General features: G+C 43.7%; 1 protein-coding gene across 1 annotated transcript in view; it reads right to left on the bottom strand.

Moving 5' to 3' along the window:
• map1b (microtubule-associated protein 1B) overlaps positions 1–8,530 on the bottom strand; it is a 66,872-nt gene extending 58,342 nt beyond the window's left edge. Inside the window, exons 1-2 of the mRNA XM_007899791.2 lie at positions 8,310–8,530; positions 2,024–2,125 (exon numbers count right to left, since the gene is read on the bottom strand). Of these exons, the coding sequence (XP_007897982.1) occupies positions 2,024–2,125; positions 8,310–8,475 (268 nt within the window). The 5' untranslated portion in view covers positions 8,476–8,530. The remainder of the gene's footprint in view (positions 1–2,023; positions 2,126–8,309) is intronic.
• Between the last annotated feature and the right edge of the window lie 7,459 nt (positions 8,531–15,989).

Genomic DNA, 15,989 nt, shown 5'->3' with positions numbered 1-15,989 from the left:
CATCTGAGAGTCCTTACAACTCTTCCCCTCCCTCCCTTTGTTCAAGGTCTATCTCAATTCCTCTCTCTTCGACTAGGCTTTCAGTCATCTTTCTCTTCTCCCCCCCTCCCCAGGTGCTCAGGCAGCAGCATCAAATGCTTTGGAATATCCTCTTGACATAACGGGCGCTATATAAATGTAAATTTATAGTGTGTTGTATTTATTCCACTCATGCAAAAACTTTCATAGTCCATATTTTGCATACTGAAAGGAGTGTTCAAACATATTAATATGGCTTGGTAACAATGGACATTTTTTTTGTCCAAATTTTTATACTTGTTGATTGCGAATGACCGAATAGTGACCAGCCTCTGGGAAGGGGGTGGGCAGATAAGCAGGAGATGACGGATTCCAAGGCGACTCATTTGTCAATGGAAAGTCAAAATCAAGCCCACCCTCTGTGGCCATCTCACTAGTCTAGTTCCTGAGCTAAGTAGGTCCACAATACTTCAGGCCACTGCTGATGACAGCACAGCCAGTTGGTTCATTGGCAGGACTTGGAAGAGCAGACCAGTCATTGAGGGCCAGAACTCTTCCCACTCAGATCCTGTTAACCCTGCAAGTCAAACCCTAATGGGTAGCGTGGTCCTAGATGGACAAGCAGTGGTAATGCTTGCCAAACAGCGCTTTCAATGGTAAGCTATGCCGTTTTAGCTGGTTAGACTCCAGCAGTACTCCAATGCACATTCTAGGGTCCCCAAGCCTGGGCCCTTGCCAACCTGCACCTAACTCTCTGGAATTAAGTAAATAGGATGCATCCCTCAAGAAGAGAGTGCCCATTCCATTTCAATAGATATCTCTGGGATTTCCAGGGATAGGTGGGATGCATGGAAGTCTCAGTTTGGTTTGGATTCTCGTAAGCATGGTGATGGGTTTCCACAAGTGTCAAGCAACCAACTGATCAAAAGACAAAGCCATGCAGGTTTGTTTTACTCATTGACCGTTTCAGGTAAATAACACTAATACTATCCAATGTGTGATTCACAACAGTTTAATTCATTAAGAAAACAGGTTATTTTTCGCAAGAGATGCTGTAAAACTGAAAGGATATTTCACAGGTTACATTATAGAACAAAATGAGACTGGAAAGGACACATGGTTGCTGACCGTGAGAATATGTAAAATACTGGTTAAAACCAAACCCCTTAACCTATCAGCACCAAGGTCAGCAACTGTTTAGGTCATGACGGCCACACTGCATTTTACTCTTACCTGCCGTGTATTCTGTTTGCTCCATTAAAATGTTCCAGAAGATTTTAAACATGATAAATTTGTAATCTGGCGTGATGTATTGCAGTGGCAAAACTGGAATAATGTGTTCCAGTGCCAGACAATGGGATGGCTATGACCAATATTCCTGGGGCCAGGTAGCCCCACGTGCCATCACAGGCAATACGTGTTCTTTTGAAGGGCACTTTCGGACATAAACATTGCCATCTCCTACGTAAGGTATCAAATAAGTTCCATTGTTTTTATAATTCGCCAACTGCCTCATACAATAACTAACTGCAACAACGTATTACAGTAACTGTTAAATAAGGAATGTGTGATGCTGAAATTAAAATGTGTGATCAGAGAAAAATGGGAGAATAAGAAAAATATTAAATTGATAGGAACTGAACCTCAGATCTGTAAAATATCAATACAACTCACAGCTTCATTAGGATGGAAGAGATCTGATCTGACACTAGGGTAATTTATTTAATCTCATTACCATCACATATTCACTGTACATCTCAAACATACAATTGAATCATACTTAAGCATGTTAGAATAAGAGCTTAATGTAACAATTTGGGCAATGTATAGTGCTAAAGTGCTATACATAGTGTCTTTACTAGTGACTGCATTAAATGAACTAGCAAGTAGAAAGAGAGCTATTTTGTGCAATGTCACCACCACATTAAATATGATAATTATTTACAGTACAAAAAACTAATAACTCATACATTATTAGAATTCATAGCATTTTGGGGAGCCTTACCTCTAACGTCTGCTGAAAATCTAGCTGAATGACGTGATACAAAGAGCTTGAGTTCTTGGTCCAGGTTGCAGGCTATCAAGTCTGTGTCCCAGGAGCGGATACCTAGAAATAAAAGCATTGGCACAGGATTATACCTCTCGACAGTTACTAAGAGTCCATTGTAAATGGCATTTTTGAAATGCTGCTAACTAGGAATACAATCTTCGATAAAGTCACACCGCTCCACCAACTATAATATGCAAAACAAAAACCTCCCTCCACCCCTCCTGGGGCGGGAGGGTAAGCGGGACCCATTGCAGCTGAACTGGCTCCAAGGTGACATGCCTGGCGATGGAATGTCGGAATCGAGCCAGCCCTTGGAAGCATGGTTCCTGAGTCAGGCGGTTCCACAGTATTCCAGGGCACTGCTTATGGCAGCACAGCCAGCCTGACTCATCAGCAGGATCTGGAAGGGCAGACCAGTCACTGGGGGCAGGGAGTCATCCCACTCAGCTGCTGTTAACCCTGCAAGCCAAAGCCCTAAGTAGGGTAGGGTGATCCGAGCTGAACAAGCAGCGGGAAAGCTTGCCAGACAACAATATCAATGGCAAGCTCTGCGCTATTAGCTGGTTAGTCTCTAGCAGTTATCCCAACGCACACTCTGGGGTCCCCATCCTTGGCCCTTACTAACCTGCACCTAATACTTTCCAGCATTAGGTAAACAGGATGCATACTTCCAGGGAGAGAGTGCGCATTCCATTCCAAAAATCTATCTCTGAGATTTTCCGTGTAGCTGGGATGCATGGAAATATCGGTTTGGTTTGGATACTCTTAAGCATGGTGATGGGTTTCCGTATGTGTCAGACACCCAGCTGACCAAAACATTTTTTTTTAAAATACCATGTAGCAACTTGATTTTGAAGCACATCTACTAAATGTTTTCTCCAAAAGCAACTAATTCCAGTGAAAGAGGCACAACCAACTCAGCAATATATTGCTGAAACAGGGTCAAGTCAATGATATAACCATTGTCTCAGCCGATTTCTAATCTCAGTCAGTAACTCCATGAGTGATGACTCATATTAAGCTATTCTCATGGACACAGTAGCTCAGTAGTTAATGACCATTATTAGCCACTATCCCACACCATGAAGACAAATCAAATTATCTCCCTCACCAATTGTAATTGCTCCTCTCTTCAAAGCATTTAATTCTATTTTTCTTCAACTAGAGTATGGGTCGATGTTGTAAGACACATTACTAAATACAAGGATATTATAGATTAATAATAATTCTTGCATTTGGTGTAGTGCCTCATCATGTCATTGACATTCCTCAAAACATTTCACAGTAATACTGTAAGTATAACGACTGTGCATTTGTGGGCAAACACAGAAGCTAATTTGTGCTCTGCAATGTCCCCCAAATAGCTTTAGGATTGAAATCTCCTCATTTGTAATGAATGCCCAGCACTTTATAGATTTAAAAGCTCTTGGACTCATTGAACAATAGACCATAAGGAAAAAATTACGTCGACTCCTGCTGCCACAAGCCGCTAAGATATGGCTGCCAGGTACGAAAGAGAAAGTCAATAATCTGATCAACACATCTGTCCTTGTGGAATACAACGAAGAATCCTTTCACACAATACAGCAGCCTGCATTCAGCAACCAAATTAAATTCTCTTTGCATTAGTTTCTTTATTAGAATCAAGTAATTGCAGAAGGATATTATAGATTAATAATTAATAATTGTAGATCCCTGACTGTCCAGCGCCTTAGGATGTCCTCCTGACGTGAAAGGCGCTATTCAGATGTAATGTTTTATCATTGTTGTTCTGAATGTTGTCTTATTAAAATAGTCACACGCCTGCTAAATATTTTTTTTTATTTCTGCCCAATTTCTTTTTGTGCTCATCAGTTTTCCAGGAATGTTCTTGGAGGAAGGACATTCCAATTCAGACATGGATACAGAAAAAATATTCATGTCTGCCCATTGGGCCCCTGAGTGGTCAAGTCACAGTTAAACTTGCCTCCAATTGATGTTTTGATAGCTGCAAGAGCCAAATAAACTGTGTAATAAGTCAATAAAACCTAAACCATTAAGCCAAGGTACACTTTAAAGTCAAACTCACCACTCACATTTGTTCTTTTTTTAAAGCTATTTAAGCAGTAGCAGAAGTATATTAATGATTTAGCAATATAATACAATTTACATTTATACAGCACTTTTCATGTCAGGAGGACATCTCAAAGCGCTTCATGCAGCTGTTCAGGCAGATACTAGGCATCATTCCAATTCCTAATTCAAATTACTGCAGTGAAAAGGGTGGGTCACCCAAAGGCAAGTACTTTGCAGTCAAAGCTGGCACCCATTAGGTTATCTCTATGACTTTTCTGTTTATGTGCCCACCCCAGTTGGCTCTCATTACTCCCCCAAAGCTGATGCCTTCTTAGCTCACACCATGAAGCAGTTCACTGGCCAACTAATGTTGGCTTCAGTCACTTTCCCAAAACTGGTTGCTGCATTTCATCTACACAAATACCAAACACAAGCCACTTGATGTATCCATGTGCCACATTCCTAAGCCTGTTGAACCATTGCATGTTCAAAACGTAGAAACATCAATAATGGTTGGCATTCCAATGACAACCTCACATAATACCAAAAGATGCACAGGTTATTTAAACAAAAGCCTCCAGTATGATTCAATTTTATGTAACATTGTAATTCATAGAAATTTTATTTGGCTTTTCTTTGCTCAATCATTTAATTCACAGTTCCAACAACATGTTGCGTATGGTGTTTATTTTGAAATTGCTGTAGTCCTTTCAGCCATCTTCACTTGAGCCTGCTTCCATTATAAATGCAGGACTGGGAGAGGACACTAAACTGAGATTGTGGAAATAAAAAAGAACTAGGAAGAGGCAGATTGTACTATATGTTCAATACATTATACATTAATGCAACGCCAAAGTATTTATTTCAAGGAGGGAGATCTTTAAAAAAAATAATAAATTGGTCAATTTTAATCTACGACTGTTTGTGGGACACTGCTGTGCGCAATTGGCTGCCACGTTTCGCCCACAAATATACAATCAATTCACCTTACAGTATATTCTGTGAAGCGCTTTGGGACGTCTAGAAGATGTGAAAAGCGCTATATCAAATGCAAGGATTATTATTATTATTATTAATATGTGGTGAACAATCGAGGCAACATGAAAACAATAGGTTCAAAATTAAAAATTGTTTTCATAATACTTGCTTCCTGTTACAGAGGAACACCAGTGATGAAAATGTGATATTAATACTGCAACAGGAATTCATATAGAAATCATAAATAAAATTGCCCTAGGGCATTTAGAACTGTTCCTCATGCAGTGCATTTTCCCTAATGTAATTACAATAGCTTCCCAGCCTCGATGTGCTCCATCTCATGATTGATGGGCGACATGTCTTATTATGCACTAACTGTACAGTTAATAACAACAAAATGTCTGCCTTGTTCTCTGGTCTCAGGAACACTGCTCCTTGACACTTGCAAGCCACAAAGGTTTCCCGTCAAGTCACCGATTGGAACTTTTTATCTAAATTGTTGGCAGAGGGTGGGGGAAGAGAGCCAGACACTTATTTCAACCTCTGCGCAGCCATAGCCCTATTGACTGAGCAGGGAGTAGCAACAATAATGGTGACTGGCTATGGAGAAATATGCTGTTCTAATTGCCCCACCCATCCAGATACACCAGGAGGCATAGAACCAAAGAAACTAAAGAAAATAAATACTGCAGTGTTTATTAAAAACATATTTGCTACTGTTGTGTTGAACTCAAAGACGGAGGGGTAATGAAGGTGATGTTGTAATTTACTTTGTGTAATTTTGACAAATTTACAAGTATATGGTCCGTATAATAAGATAAAGCCACAGGTACTCGCCAATTAATATTGGCAGCTCTGGGGGTTGAATTAAATCACAAGAATTCATATTCACAATGCACTTTTTTCTTTTGATTTGATAACGTATCACAATTTTTTCCCAGGTACCACATTTACACATTACAGTGACATTGACCTTGCTCCTATGGTACCAGTTCATCCAAATCATAGGCGGGTACCAGACAGGTTTTAGAGAATTGAATTGACGGCAGATATCCTGTGCGAGTACAAAAGCCACCCGTGAAAAAAATTCAATTCGTCTTCCCGGCTTGAATTTTGCTTTTAAATAAAAAAAAATAAAAAAATCCTGCAACGAACTGCCTTTTTCTTTTATATAAAAAAAAATGACTCCCCACCCAAATTCAGCACGCAAGACGTCGCCCTCGCACGATAAGGGATTTCAAACTAAGGAGTACAGCCGCTTCATCTGGAACGAAACAATTTCAAATCTATTGTGTTCTTTTTAAAAAGAAAAAGGATATTGGGGGGAGTCTGTGTGTGGGGGGGGGGGAGGGGATGGGGGGGATGGGGGGAGCAGCATAGCTTTAAGGGCTGTGATGCTCTCACTGTCTGTGTCTTGTCTGTGTTCTGGCTCAACAGAAAAGAACTACAGCTCCCAGAAGGCCCCGCGGGCCAGCGCAGGCGCAGTGCAGCGCGCCGACCCGCCCTTTGTCTGGATGTCCGTCTGGAGTTTCCGTAGAGACCGCAGTGCGGAGAGCGCGCGGGGCCACGCCCACCGGCGGCCAAATGAATGAGGAGCGGCTGAGGGAGGGAGTGACTGAGGGGGAGAGAGAGAGAGAGAGGTGCAGCTCCTCACTCACTCCCTCCCTCATCAGGGCTTTTGTTTCTACCCCAACCCGCCCCCCCCTCCGTCTTCTCCTCTCCCCAGGCTCAGAAGCGCTTTAAAGCGCTTGCACTGCGATCGGAGTGAGCGTTTCTCTCTCTTCCCCCCCCACACCCATCAACTCAAGTCGAGGGACAACGCCTTTACTTTGCTAAAAAGGGGGTCGTGCAATTCACACACAGCACTGGCGGATCTCTCTCCGTCTCTCTTCCCCCCCCACCCCCCCCCCCACCCCACCCCTCACAGCTCAGACAATGAACGCATCAATGCAAAAAAAAACACACGATTGCAAAAAAAAATGGGGGGGTAAGATTTCTAACTGTGTAACCACCGACAACAACCAGTGCTAACGTCTTCTACACGTCCCCCAGCTATTGCAAACAATAACCCCTCCCTCCCTCCCACCAGACAATGTGTGTCTTGCAAACTGAGGGGTGGGGGCTTTCATTGTTCCATATGGCAATGCTGATTCATTGCTGATTTCACCCCCCACTTCCCACCAAAAAATATACATATATATATATAAAATATTTTTGTGCTGTACAGGTGGTGGGGGGTTTTTTTTTGCAACAAGAAAATAAAAGCGAACGATTGGATTTAACTCTTTCCAGCAATCCTGTCCTCTCCGTAAGTTTGGGGACAACAGGGGCTTCGGCATCAATAACGGAAGATATTCTGCAGCCCCACAGGACTGTTGGCCGCTCTCCTGCTCAAACACATGTCAGAACCAACACCATAACCCAGTGATCCGGAGTGTCCGGAATTGCCATCAATTGGGGCTTTTAGATCCGCAGCCGAACCACAGACGATTTAACACTGGGAGAGGCAGGGAGTGGGAGTGGTGGTGTGTGTGTGTGTGTGTGGGGGAGTTGGGGGGTGATATCTCTCAGCTACAAAGCTATACTTATTTTTTTGGTGGTTTTAAAAAAAAATCCACACTGTCAAATCAGGGGGATGCGAGGAACCTGAAGCTTATCAACAAATAAATAAACAAACAAACAAATACACACACACACCACACCCCTCGCTGCTGTCTTGCACCTCTCACAGGTTTCTTCCAAGGTTATCTCTAAATTGCAAGTGCACTGCGGGCTCCCAATCCAACAGCAGCATCAGAGAGCCCCTAAATCACTCAGATGTGGCTCTCTTCTTCCCCCCCCCACCCATCCCCTCCTCTCTCTCTCTCTCTCTCTCCCTTTCATTGCACTCTTTATTATGGCACAGATTTTTTTTCTCTCTCTCTATCTCTTTCCATGGCACGTTATTGCACTCTTTATTTATTGCACGGATTTTTTTTTCTCTCTCTCTGTATCTCTTTTCATTGCACCTCTCATCATTATTGCACAGATTTTTCTCTCTCTCTCTCTAACCCCCCCCACCCCCCAACCCCCAACCCCCCCGCACCCCCACTCTGCGTTTATCCCCGAGGCAGCACATCAGCATCGTATAATACCAACAATAATAGGTAATAATAATAATGTAGCATTGGCTGCAAGTCCCCCCCACCCCCCACCCCTCACCCCTTACCTCGCTCTATATCTGAAATGGCACATCTCAGATGATCGTCCGTAACAATTTCCCCGATCACCACGAGCAGATAGAACTTGTTGTCGAGGAAGCGGTGGGTGGCGTGTGATGGCGAGGGGCTGAGTTTGCTGCACGAAGCCTCGGGGTCCGCGTCCACGGTCGCCATCCTCAGCCTCAGCCTCTCCGCCCGTTGCTCGCTACACTCGCCACAGACAGGGGAGGGAGGAGGGAGGGAGAGAGTGAGCTCCGCGGGCGAGGCTCGGCCGCTTTTATAGCTCAGACGCTGTCCCGGTCCCGGGGAGGAGGGAGAGAGAGAGAGAGAGAGAGAGGAGAGACTCGCCGCCGCCTCACTCACTCACTCACTCACATCGCCAACTGATGTCATCGGCAGCGAATCAGACCCGCTCCAGGCAACCAGAGGCCACCAGAGCCGAGCATCCCACCGTGCGCAGCAAACCCCTGCCCTCGCGCTCTGGGCAAGTTTTTTTTTTTGGGGGGGGTGGTGGGGTGGGGGGGGGGGTGTTGGGGGGGAGGGCTTCTTCCTTTTTTTTTATTTTCCACCACCCACGCGCGGTTGGTTTCCTTTCCTTTCCTTTCCTTCCTTTCCCTGGAAAGGATCGCCTTCGATCGCTTCCAAAAGGCGGGTCCTGCTGCGCGTGCCGCCGGCCGCCGGACCTCCGCGCGGGGCTCCCGGCGCCCGGGCTTCAGCGCTCGACCGTGGCGGAGCACGGCACCGGGGCGGGGGGACGGTGGGGGGGCGGCGGGCGGGGGGGGGGCGGGAGGGGAGAGCTTCGCGAGCGCTTTCACGGAGGTTTACCGTGGGGTGGAGTGGAGTGACCGTGTATTCTTACAGGAAACTGGCGGCACAGTACACAGTAATGTACACAGTAATGCCCCACAAATAGCCATGAAGGGGATGACCGATTTGATCTGCCGTGACACCAGGCCGCGCCACCGGGAGAAACTACCTTCCCTTTTTGAATAATGTCCTGGAATCATTTAGCGCCCAAGTGAATAGGCAGATGGGACCTCACTTTAACATCTTATCGCAAGTACGGCACCTCCAATAATGTAGCATACCCCCCAAGCACTGCAATGGAGTTTCTGTCTAGACTATATGAGTTCAAAGTCCCAAAGTGACTTGAACGCACAACCTTCTAACTCAGAGGCCAGAGTAATCCTGAATATATTTCGGCCTTTCACCCCAGATATCAGACCAAAAAGAAAGTGGACTGTGTGGGGTCTGGTTCGTCAAGCAGTTGTCTCTTAGATTAATGCTAAATGTATTTTTAACAGCGTTGCCACAACATCACTGTTAATTTCAAATAATTGGGCACTCAGATGCTGTATATATAGAATGGCGTTGGCATACGTGCCTGGGGTGTGAGGGGGTAAGTGGGGTCTCCTTGGAGCTGAGCTGCGAAAGGTGCTGTGCTTGGCATGGAATATCAGAACTGACTCAATCCTCTGTGGCGATCTCAGTAGTTCAGTTCCTGAGCCAAGCAGGTCTGCAATACTCCAGGCCATTGCTAATGACAACATGCCAAGCTTTAGAGGGGTCACTGAGAGTAAGGATTTGTTCCACTCAGCAAATGTTACGCTACAAGTAAAACTCCTAATGTATAACATAGTCCTAACTGCATAAGCACCAGGTAGCTTGCCAGACAATGCTCTCAATGGCAAACAACTCAGTTGTACCTTGTTATAATCCAGCAGCACCCCAACACACACTCTGGAGTGCCCATGCCTTGCTCTCGCCAATCTGCGCTAAATACAACAACAACAACAACAAAATTACATTTGTATAGTGCCTTTCACATCGGGAGGACGTCCCAAGGCGCTGGACAGACAGAGTTAGCTGAGGGTTGGGGTGGGGGAGGGGGGGAGGGCAGGGGGGCAAGCAGGGAGATCGAAAGCACGGTCGAAGAGGAGTGCCTTCAGGTGGGTCTTGAAAGTATCGAGGGAGGGGGTGAGATGGAGGGACTGGGGGATGGAGTTACAGAGGGTGGGTGCAGAGTGGCGGAAGGCGCACCCGCCGATAGTGGGGTGAGCAAGACGGGGGACATGAAGCAGGCCGGAGCCCGCTGAACAGGGTGGTAGGGGGTGGGGGAGCAAGACCATAAGGGTTTTGAAGGTGAGGACCAGGATCTTGAAGTGTATCCTGTGTGTGATGGGAAGCCAGTGGAGTTGGGCGAGGATGGGGGTGATAGGGTCGCGCAATTCTAATACTCTCCGGAATTAGAAAAGCAGGTGAGTCCCTCCCTAGAGAGAGAGCACATTCCATTCCAGATACAGGGAAATCTCCATGTGTAGGTGACACATATATGTGGAACTCACAGTCTATTTTGGATATTACTAAGCATGGTAATGGGTTTCCACGTGAATTTGACACAGTCTGACCAAAAAACAATTCCTTTACATATTTTATTATTGCCAAACCGTTCAATTTATTTATAGTCAAACCCATTATAAAATCACATCTGTTTGCATCCTGTTACTTTTCCCATTAAACCATATTAAATTGCCAAAGATCCCAAAACAAATTAATTAGTACCTACTGTTAGTTTGGTTCAGTTGGTGCCACTCTTGCCTTTGGGTCAGAAGATTTTGATTCAAGCTCCACATCTGGATTTTCTCTCGGCTGACACAACAACAACTTGAATTTATTTCGCACCCTCAATGTAGGATAACATCTCAGAGCACTTTGTAAAGACAACAACAACAACTTGCATCCGTTTTGCGCTCTTTGCATGGGTAACATCTGGAGCATTTAAAGATGGGATCAGTTGAGAGTTCTTTGTGCTGTCCTCCAATACAATACTGGGAAACCCTAAATTACCAGAGGTACCAGCCTTCAGATCAGATATCAACCCAAAGTCCTGCCTACCTATATTTTAGATAGACACTAACTGTCCCATCACGCTATTCAAAAACAGAAGGGTTTTTCTCTCTGTTTGTGGGAACTTGCTTCGCACAAAATGCCTGTCATATTTGCCTGCATAAACAGTCACTACACTTGACAGGAATTTCTGTATTTAATCTGTATTGTCCTCTTTTTTCCTATTCCTTTATTCCTATTCCTTTATTTCTGTTCACCTCAAATTCCTCTATTTCTATCCAGCTCAAATAAAAATATGTTAGAATCTTTCAGTTAAAGTAAGTGTAATATTAGTCTAAGGTACGTGAATACACCTTGTAATAATGATTTTCACACAAATTGGCGCACACTGGAATGGTTATAATTAAGCATCTTTTGAATTATGTAAGTGTATATTTCAAATGCATGCATTGGATGTATTATCATGTAAATGCAAGAGAATTATTCGTATGGGGGATATATTTCTCTGTTATAGCTGGCACAAGCTAAGACCTTATCTACATAAATAATCCGCCTCACCATTGGCGAATGTGCATTTAACCATTCTGCCGTCGCTCTCAGGAACTCCATCCTGGAGTCCTTCTGAGGTGTTCCCTTCCTCCCCTTTCTTAAGGCATGTTTAAAAATGTACCTCTTTCCCATTTCCATACATTCAGCTCCCAGCCCCAAGTCAGGTATCCAGCACTGTGAATGTACTTTGGGACGTCCTCCTGACATGAGAGGTAGTATACAAATGTAAATTGTATTGTGTATACAGTACTGTAGTAATTTTAACTGATCCCACAAAATGGAAGAACATTGCATGTGACTGAACATTCTGGACATTATTCTAGTTACAACAACAACAACAACAAGATTCCATTTATAGAGCGCCTTTCACGTCAGGAGGACGTCCCAAGGCGCTGTACAGTTGGGTCAGGACCCGAGCAGGGGGGAACTGGTCAGGGTGAGGGGAGGGAAGGGAGGGAGCAAGGAGGGGTAGAGAGTCGAGAGGGGAGCTGAAGGCACGGTCAAAGAGAAAGGTCTTGAGACCGGCCTTGAAGGAGGAAAGGGAGGAGGCGGCGAAGGCACTGGGGGATGGAGTTCCAGAGCCAAGGGGGTGAGAGGCTGAAGGCCCGGCCACCGATGGTAGGGCGGTTGGGGCGGGGGATGTGGAGCAGACCGGAGCCAGAGGAACGGAGGGTACGGGCAGGTAAGTAGGGGGATAGTAGGTCGGAGAGGTAGGAGGGAGCAAAGCCGTGAATGGCCTTGTAGGTGAGGATGAGGATCTTGTAATCGATTTTCTGGGGGATGGGGAGCCAGTGGAGGCGAGCGAGGGTGGGAGTGAGGGTGGGAGTGTACACTCAGGAGCATGAATAACTACCAATGTATAAATTAGGTGGAATTGAAAGACTATGGAGGAGGAAGAGAAAACTCTGGAGACATGACCGAAGGAAATAAACAACATTCACTGAAACAGCTGAAAAAATATTACAGACAAATGACTTTAAAATTGTGTTGTAACAGCAGTGTAGTTATCTTTGATACAACCTCAAGGACCAAGTACAAAAGAATAGATCATGCTTATTTTTCTCTAAAGTAAGTTTTTGGAATGTCTATCATTCCACAAAAATTCAATATATCATAACATTTCCTGCATTAAAGTCCTTTAGCGTATTAGTAAGAGTGCTCGCCACGCAAGCGGCAGGACCAGTTTTTGATTCCCGGACAGGACAAAATGTTAGGTAAGTTTCCTTACTCCACAAGCCTCTGTTTACCCAGCACTAAGTAGGAACCCGGTTGTTAGTTGATTGGTGGATTGCTTTCCGGGGGTAATAATCCTTTCCCAATTTTTTTAATAAAATAATAACTTGTTCACTCAATCCATGACTATTTGTGGAATACTGCTGTGTGCAATTGGATGCCACATTTCGCCCACAAAATATACAATCAATTCACTTTACAATATATTCTGTGAAGCGCTTTAAGACGTCTATTATTATTAAAGCATCCCAGAAGAAGTAATATTATTGTGGTATTAATATAGGTGACATTCTGGCTTTATCTGCATTCTAAATCTGTATTTGTACCTCTTTTTCTCGCAGATTTATAGAGTAGTTATTCAGAAAACATGGCTCTGGAATGACGTTCTACATGATTGCAGGATCCTCTGAAGGAGGGCAGCTAGGCTAAAAGAGAACTGAATTCTGGATTCAACAAAATGTCACAAGATCTTCAGAGGGTCAGATGGCTAGTGAGAGCTCTGGATGGCAACAACTCAACAACAACAAACTACACTTGTATAGCGCCCTTCACATCATAAAGATACCCAAGGCACTAAAACTCAGACAGGAATGGTGGAGGATTGCATTTTGTGCAACATTAGGGAAAGCAGATTGATAAGAAAAACAATCTGTACCACCAACTGTGTCCAGCCTAACTGGATAATATTCAGCAATATTATCACATCAGTATGTATGTAAATGTCACCAGGCTAACAAGGACATTTGCAGTGACTTTATGGAGTCGGCAAATATCCTGTGCTCCAGGGTGGGTGTGTTGATGGTGGTGGTAAAAGGACAGGATATGTCTCTTGTGTTTATTGTGTTGTGTGATCTGTTGCTGTAGACTTGCATGGTGGATCCTAGAGAAAGATCACTAGGAAGTTCTGGTAACAAATGAAAATCTCTCTGCTGTTCAACAGCAGACTATTTCCTGGATGGCACATCAAGGGAAACTCCCGGCGGTAACTCCAAATGATGCACCCAAGGCTTGCTGGTCCTTCCATGTGTGGAAACAGTCAACCACGGAGATGTTTATAATATGATAAAGTGATACACTGGAGGGGGATGAAAATGAATCATCTGTGGAGGCGTGAAGGACATTGTTTCATTCAATAATAATAATTGTTGCATTTGATATAGCTCCTTATTATGTCAAAATATCTCAAGAGTTTTTCTGTGACTGTTTATTAGTTGGCGAACAAGCACAGCAATATCCCACAAACAGTCCTGAAAGAAATTAGCAATTTTTTTTTAACCTAGGAGACTGTCAGTCAGGACACTGTGGGAGACTCCACTTTTTAAATAATGCTTTAACATCCACATAAATAGGCAGACGTGTACTTTAATAATAAAAATAATCCTTGCATTTGATATAGCACTATTCATATCTTCTAGATGTTTCAAAGCGCTTCACAGAATATACTGTAAAGTGAATTGACTGCATAATTGTGGGTGAAACGCGGCAGCCAATTGCGCACAGCAGTGTTCCACAAACAGTCATGCATTGAAGTGACCAATTTATTATTGTTTTTTTGTTTTGAGGGATTATTATTAGGTGTGTGGAGTGAGGAAACTTGCCCAAGGTATGCCCTGCCGGGACCCGAACCCAGGTCTCTCGCTTGCCAAGCGAGTACTCTAACCATTGAGCTACAGGACTCCTAACATTTTGGTCTGCACATTTACTAGAGATGCAGGATTGCTGCGGATACCACTGTGAGAATAATTTATGCAATTGAAAAAATGAAGAGGGATGCTGACATTGAGATGAAGTAATCACTTTACAGACTGATATCAGCAAACTGATTAAGAATATCAGTCAGAACATTGCTTTCATACTACTTTAATGTAGCGGAGGATTGTTTTTAGGAGAATATTTCCCACTTATCAGGCTGCTAATACTCTGGGGAAACACTTTCTTCCTCATGGAATATATGAATCTGCTTTGCAATCATTCAGTCACAGTATATCAGTGGTTTTTTCCCCATTACCCCAAGGCATATTTGGTCTACTTTTTTTATTGTTACCTGTTAATTCATCTCATAAAATCCTGCAGCATTTGTGCATTTTCAAATGCTTTGATAACATTTTGATTATCATAGACAATTCAATGTGAATTTTGTTTCTGCGATTGGCAGCATCAATTTCTTAATAAAAAAAACTTCTTCGTATTTCTGTAATTGTGTAGCACACGGTAAACATGTGTGTCAGCCTGTCTCAATTGGTAGCACTCTCGCTTCTGAGTGAGAAGGTTATGGGTTCAAGCTCAATTTTGGGACTTGGAACCCATAATAATAATAATAATAATATAGTCGATGCTGACACTCCAATGCAGTGCTTGAGGTGTGTTGTGTTGTTGAAGGTGCTGTCCTATGGATGAAATGCTAAACTAAGTTTCTGACTGCCTATCCAGGTGAACATTAAAGATCCCATGGCACTATTTGAAAACAGAAGGGAATTTCTCCCACATTTATAGAGCGCCTTTCACGTTGGGAGGACGTCCCAAAGCATCCCAGTGTCTTGGCCAACAATCCTCCAAAACAAAATTGGTCATTTACTTCGTGGCTCTTTGTGGGGCACTCCTATGTTCAAATTGGCTGCTGCATTTGGCCACAAAATACACAGTCAGCATTGACTATATCTCTTTTTCGTATGAACCACTAACCTTCTGATTCAGAGACAAGGGCTGAGTCAAGCTGACACACAAGTTTACCTTGGACTACAGTATATTCTGTTCAGTGCATTGAGACATCTCAATGATGTAGTAAGGAGCTATATCAAACAATAATTATTATTTATTTTTATAACGTTTTGAGTTTATCCTTTGCCTTCATTTTTTGATCTTTACAATATAATAATCCTTGTATTTGATACATTGCCTATAACAATGAAACATCTCAAAGGTCTTCACATAACTGACTAAGAGCCTGAGCAGGATGGGGGCTGGATGGAGTCTGAAGAAGGGGAAAGATGGCTGAAAGAGCAATTGAACAACAACAACAACAAAATTACATTTATAGAGCGCCTTTCACGTCAGGGGGA

Source organism: Callorhinchus milii, unplaced genomic scaffold (genome assembly GCF_018977255.1).
Source record: "Callorhinchus milii isolate IMCB2004 unplaced genomic scaffold, IMCB_Cmil_1.0 Scaffold1, whole genome shotgun sequence".
NCBI lineage: Eukaryota > Metazoa > Chordata > Chondrichthyes > Chimaeriformes > Callorhinchidae > Callorhinchus > Callorhinchus milii.
This window is presented reverse-complemented; position numbering and strand designations above follow the sequence as displayed.